At 56.0% G+C, this 18,842-nt stretch overlaps 7 protein-coding genes across 7 annotated transcripts; 3 read left to right on the forward strand and 4 right to left on the reverse strand.

The window, feature by feature from the left end:
* Nucleotides 1-1,893: 1,893 nt before the first annotated feature.
* LMH87_002130 (uncharacterized protein) lies at nucleotides 1,894-3,051 on the forward strand (the record flags this gene model as incomplete). The annotated part of the gene is made up of 2 exons (XM_056193530.1): nucleotides 1,894-1,996; nucleotides 2,054-3,051. 2 exons carry the CDS (start codon nucleotides 1,894-1,896, stop codon nucleotides 3,049-3,051), a joined length of 1,101 nt encoding a protein of 366 aa, XP_056050559.1.
* A 601-nt stretch (nucleotides 3,052-3,652) lies between these two features.
* LMH87_002131 (uncharacterized protein) lies at nucleotides 3,653-5,304 on the reverse strand (the record flags this gene model as incomplete). Its single annotated transcript, XM_056193531.1, has 3 exons — nucleotides 3,653-4,528; nucleotides 4,603-4,851; nucleotides 4,918-5,304. The coding sequence occupies 3 exons, from the start codon at nucleotides 5,302-5,304 to the stop codon at nucleotides 3,653-3,655; spliced, it is 1,512 nt and encodes a 503-aa protein (XP_056050560.1).
* Nucleotides 5,305-6,012: 708 nt separating this feature from the next.
* LMH87_002132 (uncharacterized protein) lies at nucleotides 6,013-7,029 on the forward strand (the record flags this gene model as incomplete). Its single annotated transcript, XM_056193532.1, has 1 exon — nucleotides 6,013-7,029. The coding sequence occupies one exon, from the start codon at nucleotides 6,013-6,015 to the stop codon at nucleotides 7,027-7,029; it is 1,017 nt and encodes a 338-aa protein (XP_056050561.1).
* Nucleotides 7,030-8,542: 1,513 nt separating this feature from the next.
* On the forward strand, nucleotides 8,543-10,120 carry LMH87_002133 (uncharacterized protein; the record flags this gene model as incomplete). Its single annotated transcript, XM_056193534.1, has 3 exons — nucleotides 8,543-8,715; nucleotides 8,770-9,003; nucleotides 9,124-10,120. The coding sequence occupies 3 exons, from the start codon at nucleotides 8,543-8,545 to the stop codon at nucleotides 10,118-10,120; spliced, it is 1,404 nt and encodes a 467-aa protein (XP_056050562.1).
* A 59-nt stretch (nucleotides 10,121-10,179) lies between these two features.
* Nucleotides 10,180-10,688, reverse strand: LMH87_002134 (uncharacterized protein; the record flags this gene model as incomplete). Its single annotated transcript, XM_056193535.1, has 2 exons — nucleotides 10,180-10,530; nucleotides 10,590-10,688. 2 exons carry the CDS (start codon nucleotides 10,686-10,688, stop codon nucleotides 10,180-10,182), a joined length of 450 nt encoding a protein of 149 aa, XP_056050563.1.
* A 319-nt stretch (nucleotides 10,689-11,007) lies between these two features.
* LMH87_002135 (uncharacterized protein) lies at nucleotides 11,008-13,695 on the reverse strand (the record flags this gene model as incomplete). The annotated part of the gene is made up of 1 exon (XM_056193536.1): nucleotides 11,008-13,695. One exon carries the CDS (start codon nucleotides 13,693-13,695, stop codon nucleotides 11,008-11,010), a length of 2,688 nt encoding a protein of 895 aa, XP_056050564.1.
* A 1,915-nt stretch (nucleotides 13,696-15,610) lies between these two features.
* On the reverse strand, nucleotides 15,611-17,339 carry LMH87_002136 (uncharacterized protein; the record flags this gene model as incomplete). The annotated part of the gene is made up of 3 exons (XM_056193537.1): nucleotides 15,611-15,883; nucleotides 15,937-16,526; nucleotides 16,583-17,339. 3 exons carry the CDS (start codon nucleotides 17,337-17,339, stop codon nucleotides 15,611-15,613), a joined length of 1,620 nt encoding a protein of 539 aa, XP_056050565.1.
* Between the last annotated feature and the right edge of the window lie 1,503 nt (nucleotides 17,340-18,842).

Consider the following 18,842-nt stretch of genomic DNA (forward strand, 5'->3'; position numbering starts at 1 on the left):
CCGACGGGCTTGTACTTTATTTTCCATCTTTACTTGATGGGATCGAAATAGCAAGGTTCCGGGGGCGATAACACAGAGTAGTAGATCAAATTGACGTTTGATACATTTCCTGGCATACTAATGCCCCAGGGAACGGCGAGATAAAGCCTCCCTACAGCTCACTACTATTGTATCATTTCTCTCTCTCTCTCTCTTGTGTTCCTGAACTAGCAGATTTGAGTCTTGCAGGTTCCCAGTCGACTTTGTGGTGCTGTTAGGAAGCAAAATCCGGTGACAATGACCATAGCTACAGGCTGGCAGCAATCAGACGCATTGGTCCGCTGCTAGGTGCATCCTTCAAGGTGCCACCCGTGCCGCCTACATTCGCTAAGCTGCAACATGCATACGCTGCGCTACCACTTGCATCTGCTAAATTGCCTGTGGAGCGTAGTTGGATCCCCTACAAAGGAAATTTCGAATCTAGTTAGTTGCTTGGGCACAAAAGTCTCAGACTGATATACAAGATGCTCCAATGTCGTGGAAATCATCATATTCTCAGCGAACAATATTACGGCTTTATCTTCCTCTTTGCCTAGAGAGTCGATTATGTCTTTCTTAATAAAACAACCAATGTGCGGACTCGGGTTTCTCTGAGCACAGTCGCCCTCTACATGCGCACGGTGGCTAGAGTAGTGGCGAGCGCCATCACCAGCAAAGAGCTTGTAAGCCCAGCCTTGCCTCAAGGAGCCGACAGCCCTCTCCGGGGGGAAATACCGTCAAGAAAAGTTTGCAACAAAAATTTCTTCGTTCAATACGGCTTCTACTACCTCGATCCTCTTTATTGTAGGGTCACTGTCATTGCAGAGCCCGATGCCACCATCGACTGTATTGCGGCAGCGCCAGATTGCTCAGCCACTCATGTGCGGGCTATATGCGTCTACAATGGAGAGTGCGAGTGCCAACCGCTTTAAATTTCTGCTTCTGCCAGCATGGCGAGGTAGAGAAGTACGCGAGTCGATCAGATTGCTGCCCAATTCGACGTCGGCAGAACCCACTACTGATGAGATGGAAACCGAGATGAATAAGGGTATCAGTAGGGTGGCTACCCACGGTCAGTGCAAGCTAAATCGAAACATTTGCGCCAACTCGATCGTTGAACGCAAGCGTGTTGTATTTAAAGAGTATCTATTTAAACAGTATTTATTCCAAAGTGTATAGATTGTCCTGTAGCTGGTCTGCTCCGGCAGTGTTGTTCTGTGTTTCTGTGCCACGTGCGACGCGGTTCGCGAGAAATGTAGTCATTGGTCAAGATATCAAAATGGGCGAGGCGATTACGAGGCAAACATTGGAATATTGGTAGTACGAAGCTGGAAAATGGCTCACATGAGGATGCACAGCATGAACCATACAAAGCAATGGCCGGGGCGGTCGAGGAGGAGGGCACTTGGTGGTATATATATCTAGCCGTCGTCCGGTAATCGAGACAGAAGACAGAATCATTTTCAAAACACACACGCACGCACACACAGACGAAAATTCGGTATGAATCCTTTTATTTATTTTTCCTTTAGACTTGAACTCTGTATCAAAGAAGCGCCTTTGCCTGAGGGCGCTAAATAATAGCGCTCCACAGGTTGTCACTCCTCATGATCTTTGGGCTGAGACGAGGCTCCGCACTGCCCGCCACCCTTTGGCCTCGTCTCATCTTTAACCTTTTATCTGTCCGCATCCCTTCAGCATCTGGCGTCTTTTGTCCGTTGCCAACACTTCTCTCTCTCCTCAGCCATATCACTTCGCCTCGCACTCATTTTTTCCCCTCCCGCTGGTACACTGCTAAGACCTCCGCCGAGCAGCCATCTCTCCTCAGCCTCGTGCTGTCCGTCGCAGCCATAGTAAGCTGCCTCTCCCATCGCCATGGCTGGTCTCATCGATCCTACCGTGACGGGGAGATACCCCGTCATCTTGGGAGACAGCCTTACTGGCGAGGGGTCCAACGAAATCTTCACCGGGGTCCGCTGTACGTGCTGCCTTTGTCGGATCAAATTCGTGCGTGGCTAACTGGCTACTGACGCAGACAACCACAAGCCGACCCTCTCCTCGACAGAAGCCCCCGAGCGCGCGCGCCTAAAGCCATCGGTCCCTGGCAAGACGTCCTCGTACGATCTCACATACACCGACGACGACGAAAACTACGCCTACTCGGGCCCGCGCAGCACAGACGACGACCAGTACGTCCTGTACTTTGACCCCGCCCGGCAAGCGTTTGTCCTCGACAAGGTCGACTCGACATTCAACATGAACATAACGCGCATGCCGGGCAGCGCCAGTCCTGACGAGCTGAGCCGACGCTTCCCCCACCTCGACGTCGAGGACTCCCCTGTGCTGGATTCCATCAACGTCCGGGGGCCTGTTGCTGCGCAAAAGAGCAGCAGCAGCAGCAACAAACCGTCATCGTCATCGTCAGCGCCAGGCAAGCCCGCGAGCAGCACTCAGGCGGCAGCGAAGCGCAAAGTCGAAAAGAAGCCTCCAAAGAACCTCGCCATGCCCGTAGCCGCCGCCGCGACGGCGCCCAAGAAGCAGCCGCCGGCGAACAAACCACAGAAGAAGGCGGACGACGACGACGAGGACGATGATGATGACGATGACGGCGGCCTGATGATTGAGTACCCAGAGGGCCCGCCCGCCCGTGCTGCCGCGGCCAAGCACAACGACTTCTCCCCCGCCTTCCCCACGCAGCGCCGCTTCGACGACTACATGAACCAGCGCGAGTCCGAGGCCGACGATGCCGACGGGGAGAGCGACGACGAGATGGACATGGACTTTAAGCTGCCCAGTCCAGTCAACAAGTCGCAGTCGCAAAACGGCCACCATGAGCCGCCGCCGGCAGCTGCAAACGACGGGCAGGACGTCGTCGGGGGCCGTGACGAGGAGGAGGAGGACCAGGAGGATGGCGGCACGGTGGACCTGGAGGCCGATCTGGAAAAGGAAATGGAGATTGCCTTTGAGGATCTGGCCAATAGCAACGAAGAGGGCGGTCGCGACGACGAGAGCGAAATCAGCGAGGAGGACTGAGCGGCCAGTGGTGCCAGCACGCTCCTCACCAATGATGCGAGCGGACTACTACCCTTGAGCACAGATATACCACCTCGCTGGTGTAGCCCTGCATACTGTCGTTTTGCCGGCAGCACAGGTGAAGCGCCCTCGACACGGCCGCAGGGCTATCTGGTCCCTTCCTCGCTTGCCTCTTGTCGTCGCCTCTCTTCGACCAGGACTGATGCGTATGCCATGCGCGAGGAAGCTCCGACCCCACTGTCCGCGCTCTCGAACCAGGTTGTCGGCCGCCACCCAAAGGGCCGGTGTGCCCGGGCGTAGGTAACAAATGGGCAAGGCAAGGGAGTTCCAGAGAAATCACTCTGCGAGAAAGCCCAGGCTCTGAATGAGTTTTGGTGCGGGGCAAATGCCTGATGCAGGGTAGAAAGGTAAAGAGATTTGGGATCTGGATGGACTGATGTTGAACAGCATGGGTTGCTTTTTTATTTTTATTTGGGGGGGGCTTTGGGGAAACGCGCAAGGGGGATCGATCTATGTTTTCTGCTCTACATCTATCCTGAATCTACAATGTTTGAAATTCTATAAAAATGACCCCTTGGAAAAGGACATGAATGTCTCTGGCTCAAGGACTCATGACGGAGCACATCCACGACCCGCCGGTGGACACGGCACAGATGCGCTCCCCGCTGCTGCGCCAGATGCCGATGCCCAGATACCTGCCGTTCACGACGTGATATGTTCCCACGAGCGGGAAGTGCCCGACCTCGCCCGTCTCCCTAAGCACCACGTCGTACCGCTGCTGCCTCACCCGGCGCTGCATCACCATTGCTCCCGCCGGCGACGGCGACTGCTGCAGTAGGCTCGTCACCGCCGCGCGCCAGTCCTCTGCCGTCATCTCCTCCCCAAACAGGATGCCCGCGCCCTTGCCCCCGCGCACTGGCTTGAGCAGATACTCGTCTCTGACGCTGTCGTCGCGGAGCAGCGTCTGCAGCTCCGCCGACCCGGGGAGGATGGTGTGCGCGATGCCGCGGTTGAGGGCAGCCGCCTGGGCGGGCGTGACGACGCCCCGCGCAAGGAGGCTCGGGAGCTCTTGGAGAATGATGCCCAGCATGCGCTTGTCGTGCACGAGGAGCACGGTGCGCATGTCGTTGAAGCAGCGCAGGCTGAGCAGCCGCCACACCTCGGGGTCGAGCCGCAGCAGCTCCCGCTGGTGCAGCTCGACGCCGACCTGATGGATCTCCTCGACGGCCTCTCCGGCGGTGGTGTAGAGGAGTGTGGACGACGGGGACGAGGAGGAGGGGGCGAGGCAGCAAAGGGTGGTGTTCCCGTGCTGGTCCGGGGCGAGGCGCAGATCGGACGGGGTGATGAGTCGTGGCGCGGTGCCGAGACGGAGGCGGACGGCATGAATGAACATTTGGATGTCGATGCCTGCTTCCTCGCCCTTGAGGAGATGCAGGGGCTTGTCGTGCTGGAACAGATCGAGCAGACCCTCAAAGAGCTTGCACACAGAACAAGTTAGCTTTGCTTGCCTTCTCGTGAAACCGGGACCTTCTTTTCTGTGCCTTTTCTTACCTCTGCTCCGTCGGTGGCTGCGACGAGGCCGGACCGCTCCATGCCCATGTCCTCGAGCGCCGCGCTGCCGTACGAGATGTGCATGAAGCCGTTGAAGCAGAAGCGGGCGTTGATCTCGGACAGGCGAAAGTTTTCCGCGCAGGTGCCGTCCTCGGCGCGCACCTCTTCGATGAGGAAGTCGGGCCGCCAGGAGCCCTGACATTTTGCAAACTCGGCCAGGCGGCCTAGATCTTGCTGTTCATCTAACCACTATTTCTCTCACTCCGTCAACTCTCAAGTTTCAAGTACATGGTGACCAACGTCAGTTTTGCGTACCTTGAGCAAACCCTCCTCCTCTGCTGCCAGAGGCATGCGCTGCGGAAACCCTGCGCCCTCGTCCCGCCACCACCGGGGCACAATGTCGTTCAGCGCCGCCGCCAGCGCCGCATGCAGCTCCGTCAGCTGCTGGCAGTGCGCCCTCGTCACCAGGATGGGGCGCGGGCAGCTCGCGCGGTACGAGCCGTGCGGCCAGATGGCGGGCGGACACTTGGCGAGCAACATCGCCTCGTGCGCCGCGTGCTCCTGCGCGAAAATGGCGAGCTGCTGCTGCTGCTGCTCGTCAGTGCTGCTGCTGCTGCTGCTGGGGCGAGAGACGGCTGCATATCCAGCTGAGCCAAGACCAAGGTGGACCTGTCTCATCCTCTCTGTAGTAGGCGTGGCCATTGTGCAATATGTATGTAGCAATGCAGCAAGACTTATTTCGTAATCGGTGTGACGGGAAAGCGGCTGAGACAGCGGCTATGCAGCTATGGCTGGCTGGAAGCTGCGTATGGCGTTTTTTGGCTGCAGCTTCGGGATCCTGCGCAGATCGTTTCTGAGACCTGCATACTCAGATGAGCGGAACAGAATATCAACTTATTAAAGGTAAAAACAACACTGAGAGTCCCGCCATGTCGGTTACTGTCGGCGACTGGGTTGGCTACTTCACGAGGTCAAACCCGCTGTTTTCTGATATACCGAGGCGATCATCAATAACAAGCAAGGGTCAATGCAGAGCTCACCTCATCTATCTCGTCCAGCAAACTCTTCCAAGCCCACAGCGGGTCGGAAACTTATACGTGCGATGCATCCGTCTCCGTACCCCTGCGCAAAGTATGCACAGCCTGGTGCTTCATCGGACGAGGCGAACAAGGGTTGGGGGCCACTTTTTAGTTGGCATGCATGTGTTTTTTTGAGAAATTGATTGAGGCGTATCCGTTTTAAGAAAGCCTTGATGTACATTTCTGTAAAGGAGTGCAGGTACGGAAGGCTTCTCCGAGCAAGACTGGGCACACAGGACAGGAGGGGGGGTCACTACCTATAAAGACTGCGAGACGAGTCTGGCCTTCAAACATGATTTATCAGATCTAGGCGTTACCATAACTCAAGAGCATGGAGTCACTTTCTGCAATACTGTTCCGTTCGGGCCGGATACTCGGCCGAAGTTGCGTCCAGACGCAGCTGAGAAGTCAGTTCCAACGACCAGCCGGCCCCAGGGCATTTTATTCCACCACCATCGCCACAAGCCAGTCACCAGCCGTGACAAATCTGTTAGCACCCAGTCTGTCATACAGCCAAAAGCCCGACCATGTGGCGCTCGTGGCTCAACGACTCGAAGCGGACGGTATCCTGAAGATCACCCTTGGCTTCCAAGACGACGAGAGCCAGTACCTCGAGAAGCTCATCCGGAGCCTCCACGCCCGCCACGGCCACCAGCTGCCCATTGCGCACAGCGCGACCCGCGGCTGGTTCTGGGACGTGCGGCCGAGCCGAGCCAGCTTCCAGACGGCGAACCACCAGGCGCGGTCCGAGACCATGGAGGACTTTCCCTGGCACACCGACTGCAGCTACGAGTACCCGCCGCCTCGCTTCTTCGCGCTGCAGGTTCTGCAGCCGGACCGCCGCGGCGGGGGCACGCTCTCCGTCATGAGCGCGGCACGGCTCGGCGAGCACCTCGACGGCGCGACGCTCGCGACGCTGATGCGGCCGAGCTTCCGCATCGCCATCCCGACCGAGTTTGTAAAGGACCCGGCGGCGCGGCCGTGGATCCGCGGCCGCCTGATTGTGGCCGATCCCAGGAGCGGTGGCGCGCCAGTCCTGATGATTCGCTTCCGCGAAGACATCGTGACGCCGCTCGATGCCGAGGCCGCGGCCGCACTCGACAGGCTCAGGACGGCGCTGCGGCATCTCGCTGCGCAGGACCACTCGACGCTCCACCTCTCGCCAGAGGACCTGCCGGCGCGGAGCATCATCCTCATCGACAACAGGCGGTGGCTGCATGCGCGCAACAGGGTCGCGGACCCAGAGAGGCATCTGCGCAGGGTGCGCTGGGACGCGGCCCCGATTTCTGGGCTCGAGGACGAGGAGAGGAGTGAAGTAACGTCATCTGCGGAGGCCGCCGCAGCTTGAAGGGTAAGACTACGTGGTCTAGCGTCGAAAATGGGGTTCTCGAGATACTGCGTTAGGGCTTGAAATGGATCATCATGGTCGTCTTGGAGCACTTCGTGGGCGTAATAGGAACGGCGTGTTACGACAGTCGGTGCTCCGACGGCATTTAGCGTCGCTCAATACATCGTTGGTTTTTCCCGTGGCACAATTTTCACCAGAATTTGCTTTGTATGTATATTAACGGCATGCATGTCTATAATTTAGGTGTCTATGAATAATGCATGTCTATAAGTACTATATATTTGATTAGCGTATGAGCCCACTCGAGTCAGAAACAAGACGAATAACAGACCTTTAAATCTCGGTTACTTCCACCCAGTTTTGAATCAGCCATGTCTCGGATAGTGCCGTCGCCGACTGTATCTTCCGGCCCGCCTGTTCTTTTCAATTATACACATGTATCCCCGTTCATAACTGAGCGGACATGGGAAGCCACACCGCAGATATTGTCGGCCGACACGGTGGCCGGCTGAGGTTTTGTGGCTGGCGTGCGAGACATTTTAGGGCCCTTCAGCAGACACTCCGTAAGCCATGTTCCAGATGTCGGAATATCCGCGACACTAGTGTTGCCAACGCCGTACTGAGCTCCCGTGAAGCTCTCGGGAGGCAGGTAAGGGCATTTCGAAATAGTTTCAGCCCTTGGCATCATCTCTAGAACAGACGTCGAAAACTCGCAAGTGCCGAGTCGGGTTGCTTCCTAGAAGCCCGATGTCACTACGGGACCGATTCCGGGCGGGAGCTAGATCCGCCGAAGCCACCCAATCTAGGCCCCATCCAGCTGAAGTCTGCTACAGGGCTTGGCAACTCTCATCTCGAGGTGGATGATGCCTGGGCAGAATACAAGCTGCGTGATGAGCAGATATAACCAGCGTACTGGTGCTGACCCCCTCTGAGGAGCCTCATGCATGGCTGACGAGCGTATGGATACCTCCGCTGCTTTTGAAGACCAAGTACGGCTAATTATAGGCCCCTCGACGGAATTGGCATTTGCGGCTTTATACCGAGGCCCCGAGGAAAAGAGGGCCAATGTGAGCTGGATTGTCTACTTGCCTGCCATATTTTTCACGGCTCGATTTGTGTTCTTGCATATCCGGTGTAACATCGGGAGAAGATTGGCCCACGGTAATTCCTCGAATCGCAGCCTAGAGACAGCGCACCATCTGCAGCCATGAGACAGCATATATTGTTTCTCGGCGCTAATGCACTGCAACTGCATATCCACCCCAGCTTACACAAAGCCGAGTGCGGACGAGTATGCCGTCGACGAGAAACGAAACAAGTAAGACGCGGAGTGGCAGTCCAAATAAAAAGAAGAAAAAAACAATCACCGTTGCAGTGAACAGAACACGGAACAGGCACAGGTGTATACAGCCTACTTCCCGTCGCATTTTTTTCCGCCCGCGCAGCCTCCAGCAACCTTTGAAAACCTACCGTGTGCACGGGGACATTCTCTAAGGGGCTTTTGCTTGCCATCATGGTATTTTCTTTGTCTACTGTTCTGGCTGTGGCCAAGAAGCACTGTTTCTATGACGAGACGGTGACTTACCCCCCTGCCAGCGACATTGTCGACGAAATCGTCAAACAGACGGCGGGGAATGAGAACGCAGAGCAGCTGGCCACTTGGCCTCTGCTGCGCAAAAAGACGCTGTGAGTACAGACGCGACGTATAGCACTGCTCATGCTCTCTGACACATGCCCAAGGTACACGACAATTGAACGGCTCGTCAACGACGAGAGCCCCGACAACACCTACCGGCAGTCGAGCTATATTAGCATCACGGGCGGCGGCCGCGGCTCACTCCCGCTCTTCTTTGCCACCGATGTAAGGGAGAACCGCCGCCAGCGCGCCGAGTTTGGCAAGCTCATAGCCAGCACCGGCATGCTCGGCGGCCGTGACTGGGTCCTTAGTATGCACTCGGCCGGGGGTCTTTACAGGTTCGTCGATCTGACAAAGTAGCTTTCCGCTTGTACATCCTCTTCCCCTCTTCTTTACAAGCTATAGTCTTTACACCCCTTTTTCGTCTTCTTCGCTTACTGACATTAGGGCCAATGCAGGGCTCTCGATCTCACGCTAGAATATGTCGAAGAGGCCGGCGCGTGCACTCTCGCAGCCGGCCATGTCATGCCCGTGCCCGCCGTCCTGCAGCTGCTCGTCAAGTACAAGGTCAATGTGCTGGCCGGGGACAGCAGCCAGGTCATCGACGTGGTCAACCACCTGTCGGCGCTGCCGCGGGAGGAGCAGGACAAGATCCGCCTGGACAAGATCCTGTACACGTCCGAGGTGCTGACGGGCTCGCAGCGCGCGCACATCCGCGCCACGCTCGGCCAGAAGATCAAGATCTGCTCCGCGCTGGCCAGCGCCGAGACCGGGCCCTGGGCGTTTAGCAACCCGGACCTGACCGGCGACCGCACCACGACGTCGTCGGACTTTGTCTACGACACGCGCACCATGGCCGTCGAGATCTTCCCGCACTCGGCCGCCGAGGAGGACGCAAGCGGCATGGCCGTCACCGCGCCGCAACCGCTGGCAGACGGTGAGACGGGCCTGATTGTTTTGACGTCGCTGTGCCGCCTGCGCAACCCTCTCGTGCGCTACATTTCCGGCGACGTGGGCTCGCTGCACGACCTGCCCGAGGCCGTGCGGCACCTCGTTAAAGAAGCCGACCGCCCGCACATTCGGGTGCTGCGCCTCGAGGGCCGCGACCGCCGCTTCAGCTTCGACTGGGAGGGCGAGTACATTGAGTTTGCCAACCTCGCCGGCATCGTCGAGGACCCGCGCTACGGCATCCTCCAGTGGCAGGCCATCATCGAGAACAGGCCGCACGAGCAGGAGGGCCTCCGCCCGTGTCTCGAGGTGCGCATGCTGCCGAGCACCACGACGCGCAGCGACGACGAGCTGCTGGGGGAGATGGTCGGCCGCATCAAGACGCTCATTGCTGCGACGTCGGCGAATGCGGATCGCTTCACGCCCGTGTTTTTGGAGAATGCGGATGGGTTTGAAAAGAGCAAGACGGGTGGCAAGGTCATCAAGTTTATTGATCGGGTGAGCTAAACTACATGAGAAATAGAGAAAAGTTAGATAATGGTCAGAAAATCTGGTTAAATAAACTCTCAGTCATCGTTGCCTGGATATTTCTTTCCTGGCAAATGATCCGTCACACCGGGTATATCATTCACGCAGTACAAGTGCCTCTCGGCGTACGTCAGGACCCGGCCGTACTTTTGCAGCACGTCGTCGTCAAACGAGCCCACGCAGACGCTAATCTTGTCCTCGTCCTCGGCGGCCCAGTAGATGAGCCCGCCGCAGTCACCGCAGAACCCGCGCGAGTTGGGCGGCGACGCCTTGTAGGTTTTGAGGGTCGCCTGCGAGGTGAGCGCGAAGCTGCTGCGCGGCACCTTTTGCACGCGGTAGATGAGGCTGCCAGTCTGCTTGCGGCACTGCGAGCACTGGCACGTCGATGCCTGCGCGTCTTGAATGTCAGCTTTCTGGCTAGAGGCTGCAGTCATGGATAAGAACTTACGCCGCGCTGGAAATCATGGTCTTGGGGAAAGGTGATGGTGTAGCGAAGGGCTTCGCAGAGGCAGCCGCCACTAACACGTGTGGGCAGCTCAGTAGTCATTTTGGCCTTTGATTTGGTCCTGTTTATGATTGCGTTCTGAAGTCAAAGTCGAAAGTTGAATGTTTCTTCTTGGATGCGTTACCCCAAGACAAACAGTGAGGCTAGCGCTTTATAGTTGGACTTTTAAGCTGAAGTTGTCAAGAGCGCCTTTCGTCGTCATAGGCGCGCATCTGACGATCCGCCAAGGCAGGTTATTAATTGCCCATTAGCGTCACCACTTATTCACGGCATCTCTGCCAGTGCAGCATGCAACCTGTGATTTATAATAATTGCTGAAAAGGCTCTCTATTTTCTCATTATATCGTCATGACACGTTCTGTTATACATGCTCCCACCGCGCCAGCCAGCCGACATTTTCGCCCGCATTCCGCACAATGCACAGCTTTGCCTCTTTGGGCGTCGTGCGCAGATCCGCGAGCACCTTTTCGACAGCAATGGCGCCGACGGCAGTGCCTCGCCCATGCGCCATGTTGTAGGAGCCCGACGTGACAAATCCAATCAGGTCATCGGCGTCGGGGACAAGAGGGTGGTGGCCGCCAATACCGTCGTGGTTTGTCGGCGGAGGCGGATACTGCGCAGGCGGTGCCGTTAGCGTCTGCGCGAGCCGGCGCTTTCGATGGTCCATATCGAGGGCATTGGGCCCCTTTGGCATCGCCTTGAACGGCGCTTTTTCTGTGGAAAGCTTGACGAGCCATTGCGCGCGCAGGTTAAAGGGCAGGCCGTGCGGTTCTAGAGAGGCGCCGTGAGGAACGGTAGATGGCACTTCGATATTGGACGAGTCGGGAGCTGCAGCGCATGGCTTCGGCAGGCGGTAGATGCGGGCGCAGCTCGTGACCACCCCGCGGCCGGCAATCATGATGCGCACGCTCGTAATGGCATTTGCCGGTAGCGCTTGAGTCGGTGTCGCGTCGAGCTGAGACTGCAGATCTCCTTTAGAGACCTGGTTCAACAGCTTGAGTTGGTTCAAATTCGAGACGCCCGGAGCTGCCGTCGTTTCAACGCCCTGCATTGCGTCGCCGGGAGGAGCTTCTGCGACGTTGGGCTCTCTGCTTTCCGGCTTGAGGCCAAAGAGGAGCTCAAAATCGCAGGTCAGGCCGTCACCAAGCTCTCCTTTCCGGCCCGCGCCGAGATCAAGCGAGGTCCATTCGGTCCGCTTGCTCTTTGGTCGCTTGTCGTAGTCTTTTCTGCGCTTTGCACGCTGCGTGAGTTCCCAGTCGGCTCCTTCATCTGTGCCAGGATAGTCTGCGGGGAACCAGGGGACGCCGCGCTCGAATGCCACTTGCATGGACTCGTTGACGCCTGCGAAGCGGGGGTTCCCTCCAGAAATGAGAGGGTAGTGTACCAGGCTGTGCCAGACTGGCAGCACGCACTTCCATGGCAGCATCAGCGTCCAAGATCCCTGTGTCTGTGTTCCGGAAGCAGAGCGGCAGGCTAAAAGAGTAACAGGTATCTGCGGATCGCTTTTCGTGGGTTTGAGAAAAGCTCCTGCCGTAATCACGCTTCTTCGCCTGCAAATCGCCTGTTGCGAGGGCAATGCCGAGCCTTGGTGCCGAGCATTCCTATCGAATAGCAGATTGCCATCCAGTTGATGCTCAACAGGCCACTCCACTATATTTTCCATGAGCTTTTCTTGAAGCCGATCATTATCCCAGCCCTCAAGTCGTCTTGGTGGGTATCGGAGTCGCGGATCTTGAATTGTAAAGGCCAGTGTTACGCTGGCCGCTAGTGCCGACGGGTTTGTAAGACCATGGAGAGATTCAAACACCCGCCCCTGGTTCAGCCCCGATCCTTCCGCAGCAGGATGGGGGGTTAGTACTGCAAGCAGCGCTTCTGTTGACGCGGGGCCGGTGAGCTCAATGCTCCCAATCTCAAAGCGCAGATCTTCAATATACAGGCGTGGCGTTTCCATTCTCGTCAGTCGAAGCAGCTCGTCAAATACTTCTTTGAACGCAGATGGATGCATGCGCAGAAACACCTGTCGCTGCGTACTACTCTCATCCTGCGCGGCAGGTTGAGGGTTCCAGAGAACAGTGCACGGGCACATTGGCCGTGGTCGTCCATTGTGATCCCGGAAAATAGTAGCAGAACTTGAACGTGTACCTGCCAGCCACTTCTTTGCTTGACCATTCCAGTATGCAGCGTCGGTGAAGCCAAGTCGCTTCAACACGCGACTGAGCCCAGCCTCATGGCCGTAGAGACCAATGGTGCTCATATAACTTGTGTCCCAAACCAGTGTTCCTCGTTCGCCTTGCGACCGGTGGGTCGGTCGATAGATCTTCTCGCTGGGGGTCAACGGAATGGCGAATCGCCACAGCGGGTTGTTTGGCGGCGTCATTCTCGCGCGCTTGGCATGCCATAGGTGTGTGGGCAGCCAAGTCTTGTGTATTTGTCGCTTTCGGAATCTCGAAGGCGGCAAGGGCGGCTCATTTAGCTGGTTTCTTCGAATTTTAGGGCGCGGCCTTTGCGTCAAGGGCTTTTCTGCCTCGTCGCCCGTCTTTGTGCCCTTTGCAATCATCTTTCGCCGTCGTGTCCTCGCTGCCAGGAGCCGCAAACGCTTCGCCGTCTCCGCTCGTAGTCGCGCGCGCGTAGATGTCGGCTTTCGTCGCCTGGGTTGTACCATGGGTGTGTTGTCGTCTGCCATTTCTTTCCTTGCCCGCGCTTGCAGCCGCCGGGGTACTCTGCGCGGGTTGTGGCTCGCGGTGCGTCGGCGCAGCCCGCGGGGAACCTGCTGGAAGGCGCGCGAGCTCCCCACGGCCTTGGATGTGGCCATGCTCTGCTCAAGGGAGCGAATTTCGAATTCGTGGGCGGCCACAAAGGCCTGCAGGTCCAGCTCGCCATCCTTAAGGGCAGATTGCGCGGGCTCGACGGGAATGTTGCGCGCAAGGTGGACTTTGGCGCGTCGCGCTGCCTGGGGGTTATCGTTACGGCCACCAGAGGACGCGCTGCCGGGTTTCCTTTTGCCCTGTCCAGGTCCTCCTGGACCAGCAGGAGCTTGCTTGTTGCCCATGGCTTGTGGTGAGGCGCTCGCGCGTGAAGATGGAAGAAGAGGAATCGAGTTGCCAACTTTTTAGTGGAGCATACAAGATTTACCGTTTTGACGAGTATCGTTGTCCAGACCGAGCACATCAAGAAGACAAGCTGAAAATATAATAGGCTTTTAGAATATACTTGAACTTGGGAAGGTCTCACTAAAAGTAAAGTTCAATTTAGAAAAGATTATTTCTCAAGTCACATACTCACCACTGACGGCCTGCTCTGTATTCATGGCTTCTCCGCCCCCGTACCAAATACAATAAACCAGAAAGAGTATATCTACTCTTTTATGGAAAAGAGAAAGAAAAAGAAATAAATAGCCAGACTGATCTTATTGATAGACCTGCATCTATGCATCAAGGCAGCGTTTACGATAGTGAGGTAGCGCGTAATAGGTAGTGTAGGTAGTTGGTCCGTAGGGTAGGTGTGGTTCAAAAGCCGATATGAAGTACTGCTCTCATAATGGTACTTCCTATCTGCTAATAGTATGCCTTCTGGCTAATTTGGGGTACCTAGGTAGTGTGGTACCACATAGTCGGTCCGGCCAGTAATGCTCATATCATCTATGATAACCCCCCGTTCATTCGGTTTCTCGCACAATGCATAATTACCTCGTTACTAATCAACCTCATCACACTCAAGTCACGATAACAGAGGTTGTCCTGTTTTCCCATTCGGACTTGCGAGTCCATTTCCTGACAAGCGACATCTCAAATATCTCATGTTCTTCTGCCTAGCCCTCTCTTATCTGTAACTTCTGCCACATCTGTGAGATGGATCTCAAAGGGCAGCCTTGCATGCTCTTGTACATGATCTCGAGCAAAGGAAAATCCACCAGCGTTTCTTTGAGCTCTTAAATATTCTTGTACCATAGTTGACAGTATTTCTGACGCCTCTTCCTCGGGGATTGCGTGTGTGCGCAGCTCCCAACGTCTCCGGGGAAACTGCTCACCCACACCTTCGTCGGCGCCGTCAATGTCGTCATGATCAACCACAACGTACAAGGTTTCCAAGTCTTCAATGTACTCTGCGACTTCAGTCAAGATTTCATAGTCCTTGTTCTCGATCGCGGCACGCGGGATAGCAAGCCTTTGCAGGTGCGTTCGCTGAGGACCAATCCTCTGATCAAGGTTTTCTTCCTGAAAGAGCAAGTCCACGAGTTGCGTACCAAAATGAATAACGCATGGAAGTGGCAAGTACAGTATATCGATTTCAGGCCTGAATGGTCGCACAACATGACGCCCGCCCCCGGGATATGTTCTTCTTGTCATGGTATCTTGTCGAGTGAGCCAGTCGAGAGTGACAGCCCGCGACTCTTTGCTTGCAGAGAGTAGTGCATCAAACCACTGTACTCTGGAGAATAAGTCATAGTAGTAATCGAACTTGAGTAAATGTTCTGGAAAATCGTCCCAGTAAATCTCGCGCGTCATACTGCAGCAGCCAGCACGATATATGAACAGGGCAGGCTTGTCCTGTGCAGGGATCGCATCGATCCATACCTGCGTGCGCAGCTCACCGGGGAGCTGCGAAAAATGATGAAAAGTTTTTGCCATCGGGGCGGGATGAGATGCAACGACTCGCTGGATTTGGTGACATCTCAGAGCTTGTTGTTGTCAGTATGCGAGTCTGGCGCCGCTGTCATCATTAGTGCGTGGGCCAAATTGCGCCACATATGGGCAGCCTTCGGCTGTCGGCAATCCTTCTGATTCGGGCAGCGAAAGAATAGAACAAGGCAGGTTTTCATGCACAGTAGACGTGTATCCTGCATGACTGGGCCTTGAGAGCAAATTTCATCTTGGTGGTGCGAAGAATTGCACCAGCGCCACCGGAAATATACGGATCGCTACAAAGAACTCAATTCATAAATAAATTCAAAGTAATGCTATCGTCTAAGACACCCACTCCTCTTTTGAATTGCTTGGACTACCGTCCGTTTTCTCTTCTGTGGGATCCATGCCTTCCACCGTGCCCTGCGCCAAACTTTGAACGTTGAGCTGAGGTCCGTGGTAGTTTTTGCGACCGTCAAAGATCCACGTTCCTCCAGCGATCAGAAGAATGACACCAAAGGCGGCAATGGCGTAGTTCATGTTGTTGCCGGTAACGGGGAGCTCGGGAGGGAAAACAAATAGGACTGTGGTGAGAACGGACCAGAGAATACCAATCTAGATGCATGTTAGCTTGTGCTCCAGGAATTCTCGTCAGAGCGGCTTCTTACAATATTGAGAATCCAGCCAAAGGGTTCGGGAATCTTGAAAGGACGGTCTTCAGGCAGCATGCGACGTCCTCGAAGAACGTTGATAGCCGGAGGGATGGCATAGGTTACGCCCAGGGCGACAACAGAGGCCGAGGTGATGGCATTAAAAGTGCTGCTTGACCCCAAGAAGATACACCCAAAGATGATCACCCACGCAGCAGTCCAGATAAGTGCATTGAGGGGCACATCGAGCGTGGGATGCACCTTGGCAAAGAAGCTGGAAAAGGGCATGCCGCGATCGCGGGCAAAGGCGTAGCTCATGCGGCTGCTGGTGCACATGATGGTGATGGCTGTGAAGAGCATGCAGACAATGGGGAAAATCAACATGCACACGCTGCCCGCCTTGTTATTTGTGGCATCCATAAATACTTGGAGAAGAGGTCCCCAAGGGGCCTTTATGACGGCATCAATGTCGTTGGTGACAAGAAGAAGGCACGTGAGGAAGATGAAGCCCGTGAACATGCCGATGCCAATACAGTACAACATGATTTTAGGGCCCTGACGCTGAGGGTCGGGGATTTCTTCAATCATATGTGCGGTGGCGTCGAATCCTAGGAAACGCATTAGTTTAGTTGAAATTGTGTCAGTTGAAACGAAGCAAGCTTACCTGTCAGCGCAAAAGCGCCCTGCAACAGCCCCAGCATCCAGGCGAGACCGTCAGGCCAGCCGGTCTTGTTCGTAAATTGGGTAAAGACGAACTCGCCGCTTTGATAGTCTCCCGCTGAGCACGCCAGAATCGTGATGCTGATGATGACAAAGCCCGCCAGCGACCACAGGAATCCGGCCTGGGTGACCACTGGCAGGATGCGCGTCAGGAACGCGTTGATGACGAGCGCCGCCAGCGTGAACCCAATGTAGATCAGGAACTGGTGCCAGGGCTTGGGTTCGTACGTCGGGTGCAGCAGCGAGATGATGTTGACGACAAAGGTGCTGCCGAGCAGGCCGGTGGTGGCCGTGAGCGCGATCCAGCCCGAGACGTTGATCCAGCCGGTGGCATAGCTGAGGCCGCGGCTCCAGCGCTTCCAGGCGATGATGGCGACCCAGTGGTACTGGCCGCCGGCGGTCGGGTAGGCCGAGAGGAACTCGCCGAGCGAGGCGGCGAGGCACAGGTTGAGCAGGCCGGCGACGACGAGGCCCCAGATGACGGCGCTGCTGCCGCCCGAGGGCAGCGCGAGCGTGATGGAGGCGGCCAGCGCGGTCCAGGTGTTGAGGATGGCAAAGGCCAGGCCCAGCATGGAGAGCATGGAGAAGTTGCGCTTCAGCTCCTGCTTGTGGCCGAGCTGCTCGAGGACGGCCGTGTCTTGCATGACGGCGGCTTCCTGGCGGGAGGGCCGGCGCGACGTGGGCGCCGCTTCGACTTCCATTCTTGCGATGTCACTAAAATGGGATCATAAATCAGGAGTAATCGAAAAAAGGCCAACTTTGTTATTAGACGGAAAGAATTGCTTGGGGGAAGGAAAGAAGAAAAAGAAGGATGTACGAGGTGGACATGTCAGCGGCGCTCGTTGTCGGGAGACCCCAGGCTCATTCTAGTTACCCCAACACCCTCAGCGTCCCGGGCAAAAGGGCACCGGGGCTGGGTCGGGGTTGCAACGCCTGGACCAAGGACTGATAGGGACGGAGGCGCTAGAAGGCAGTTTCCACAGGGCAATCAAACCGCTCATGATCGAGAATGGCAAGACTGGCAACGCTAGGGACGGGTGTAGCGGTAGCGTCGCGGTGTCTTGCCCGAGAACGGCGGAGACCCCAGGTTCGCTTATTAGCTAGAGCGACGGCTACCCCGGTGGTAGTTATGCACCCCAGGAGCAGAGGAAAAACGCTACTGCAATGCCACGCCGATGTATGTACGGATTCTTTTTCGTGTCATTTGAAAGAGGTTCATGTTGCTACGCAATGGTTGGGGATGCGAGATATCTTGAAAATCAGAAGGACGACTTATGTTATCTTGGTGCTATCGTTCAATTTTGATCCCGGCTCCGATATGGTGCAGATCACACTGCTCGTCTGACAGCGTGTGGCTTGCAGGCAAGCAGGCATCCGAAGCAAAGCCCGTGGCCCGGTACAAGCCACTCTACAGTGATGGGTATGTCTACACCGATAACAGGACGGAATATGGACCAGGCGTTAGATGCGAGTCAGTAATCGCCGGGCGAGTGAAATTGTGTGGTTATCAACCTTGCAGCCTACCGGCGGTGGCAAGAATGAATTGGGCGTCATGGGGCGCGATCCACTGTCTCGTCTCCGACGTGGCCGGGGCCCCGGGCAGCGGTGCAGATGAGGTTCACACTGTGGGATTGGGGATTGCGGGGAGTAAGTATAATATTACTATCTAAGCTACTCACTATCGAGTACATGGACGCAGGCAAATGCAGGCCTTGTGCGTGGTTTGTAATTGCTGGCATCAGGGGATGTTGAGGCCGTGTAGTGATTTTCGCAGGGTTGCACCGCCGAACCGCAGACCGATCGTTTCTTGGCAGCGCTTGCCGATGGCGCTATGAATTGAGGCGTTCTAAGACTGGGCATAGTCATGCAATGCACCGAGACGCGAACTGCACAACTCAGAATGCAGACTAGACAGTCTTTAGGGGGTATGTGTTCCAATTTGACTTTTCTTCTTCAGGTCAATCAAAAGCACTCCGGGCAAATCCGGGGTAATAACAGATTACCCAGAGTTTGGGGCTTGCAGAAGCCGGCTGGCAATAGAGGGTGAGAGGCTAGCAAGCCAAAACAACCATGGCTGCCGACTGCATTAGTATTCAGCCTTTCTTTGCTAGTCAGGAGACTGCATATCCTTGCTTAAAAGACGAAAATGAATCGCATGATGAGCATTCAGTTGTGTAATGTATTGGAACCGGGCGCTCGGCAGG

Source organism: Akanthomyces muscarius, chromosome 3, assembly GCF_028009165.1.
Source record: "Akanthomyces muscarius strain Ve6 chromosome 3, whole genome shotgun sequence".
NCBI lineage: Eukaryota > Fungi > Ascomycota > Sordariomycetes > Hypocreales > Cordycipitaceae > Akanthomyces > Akanthomyces muscarius.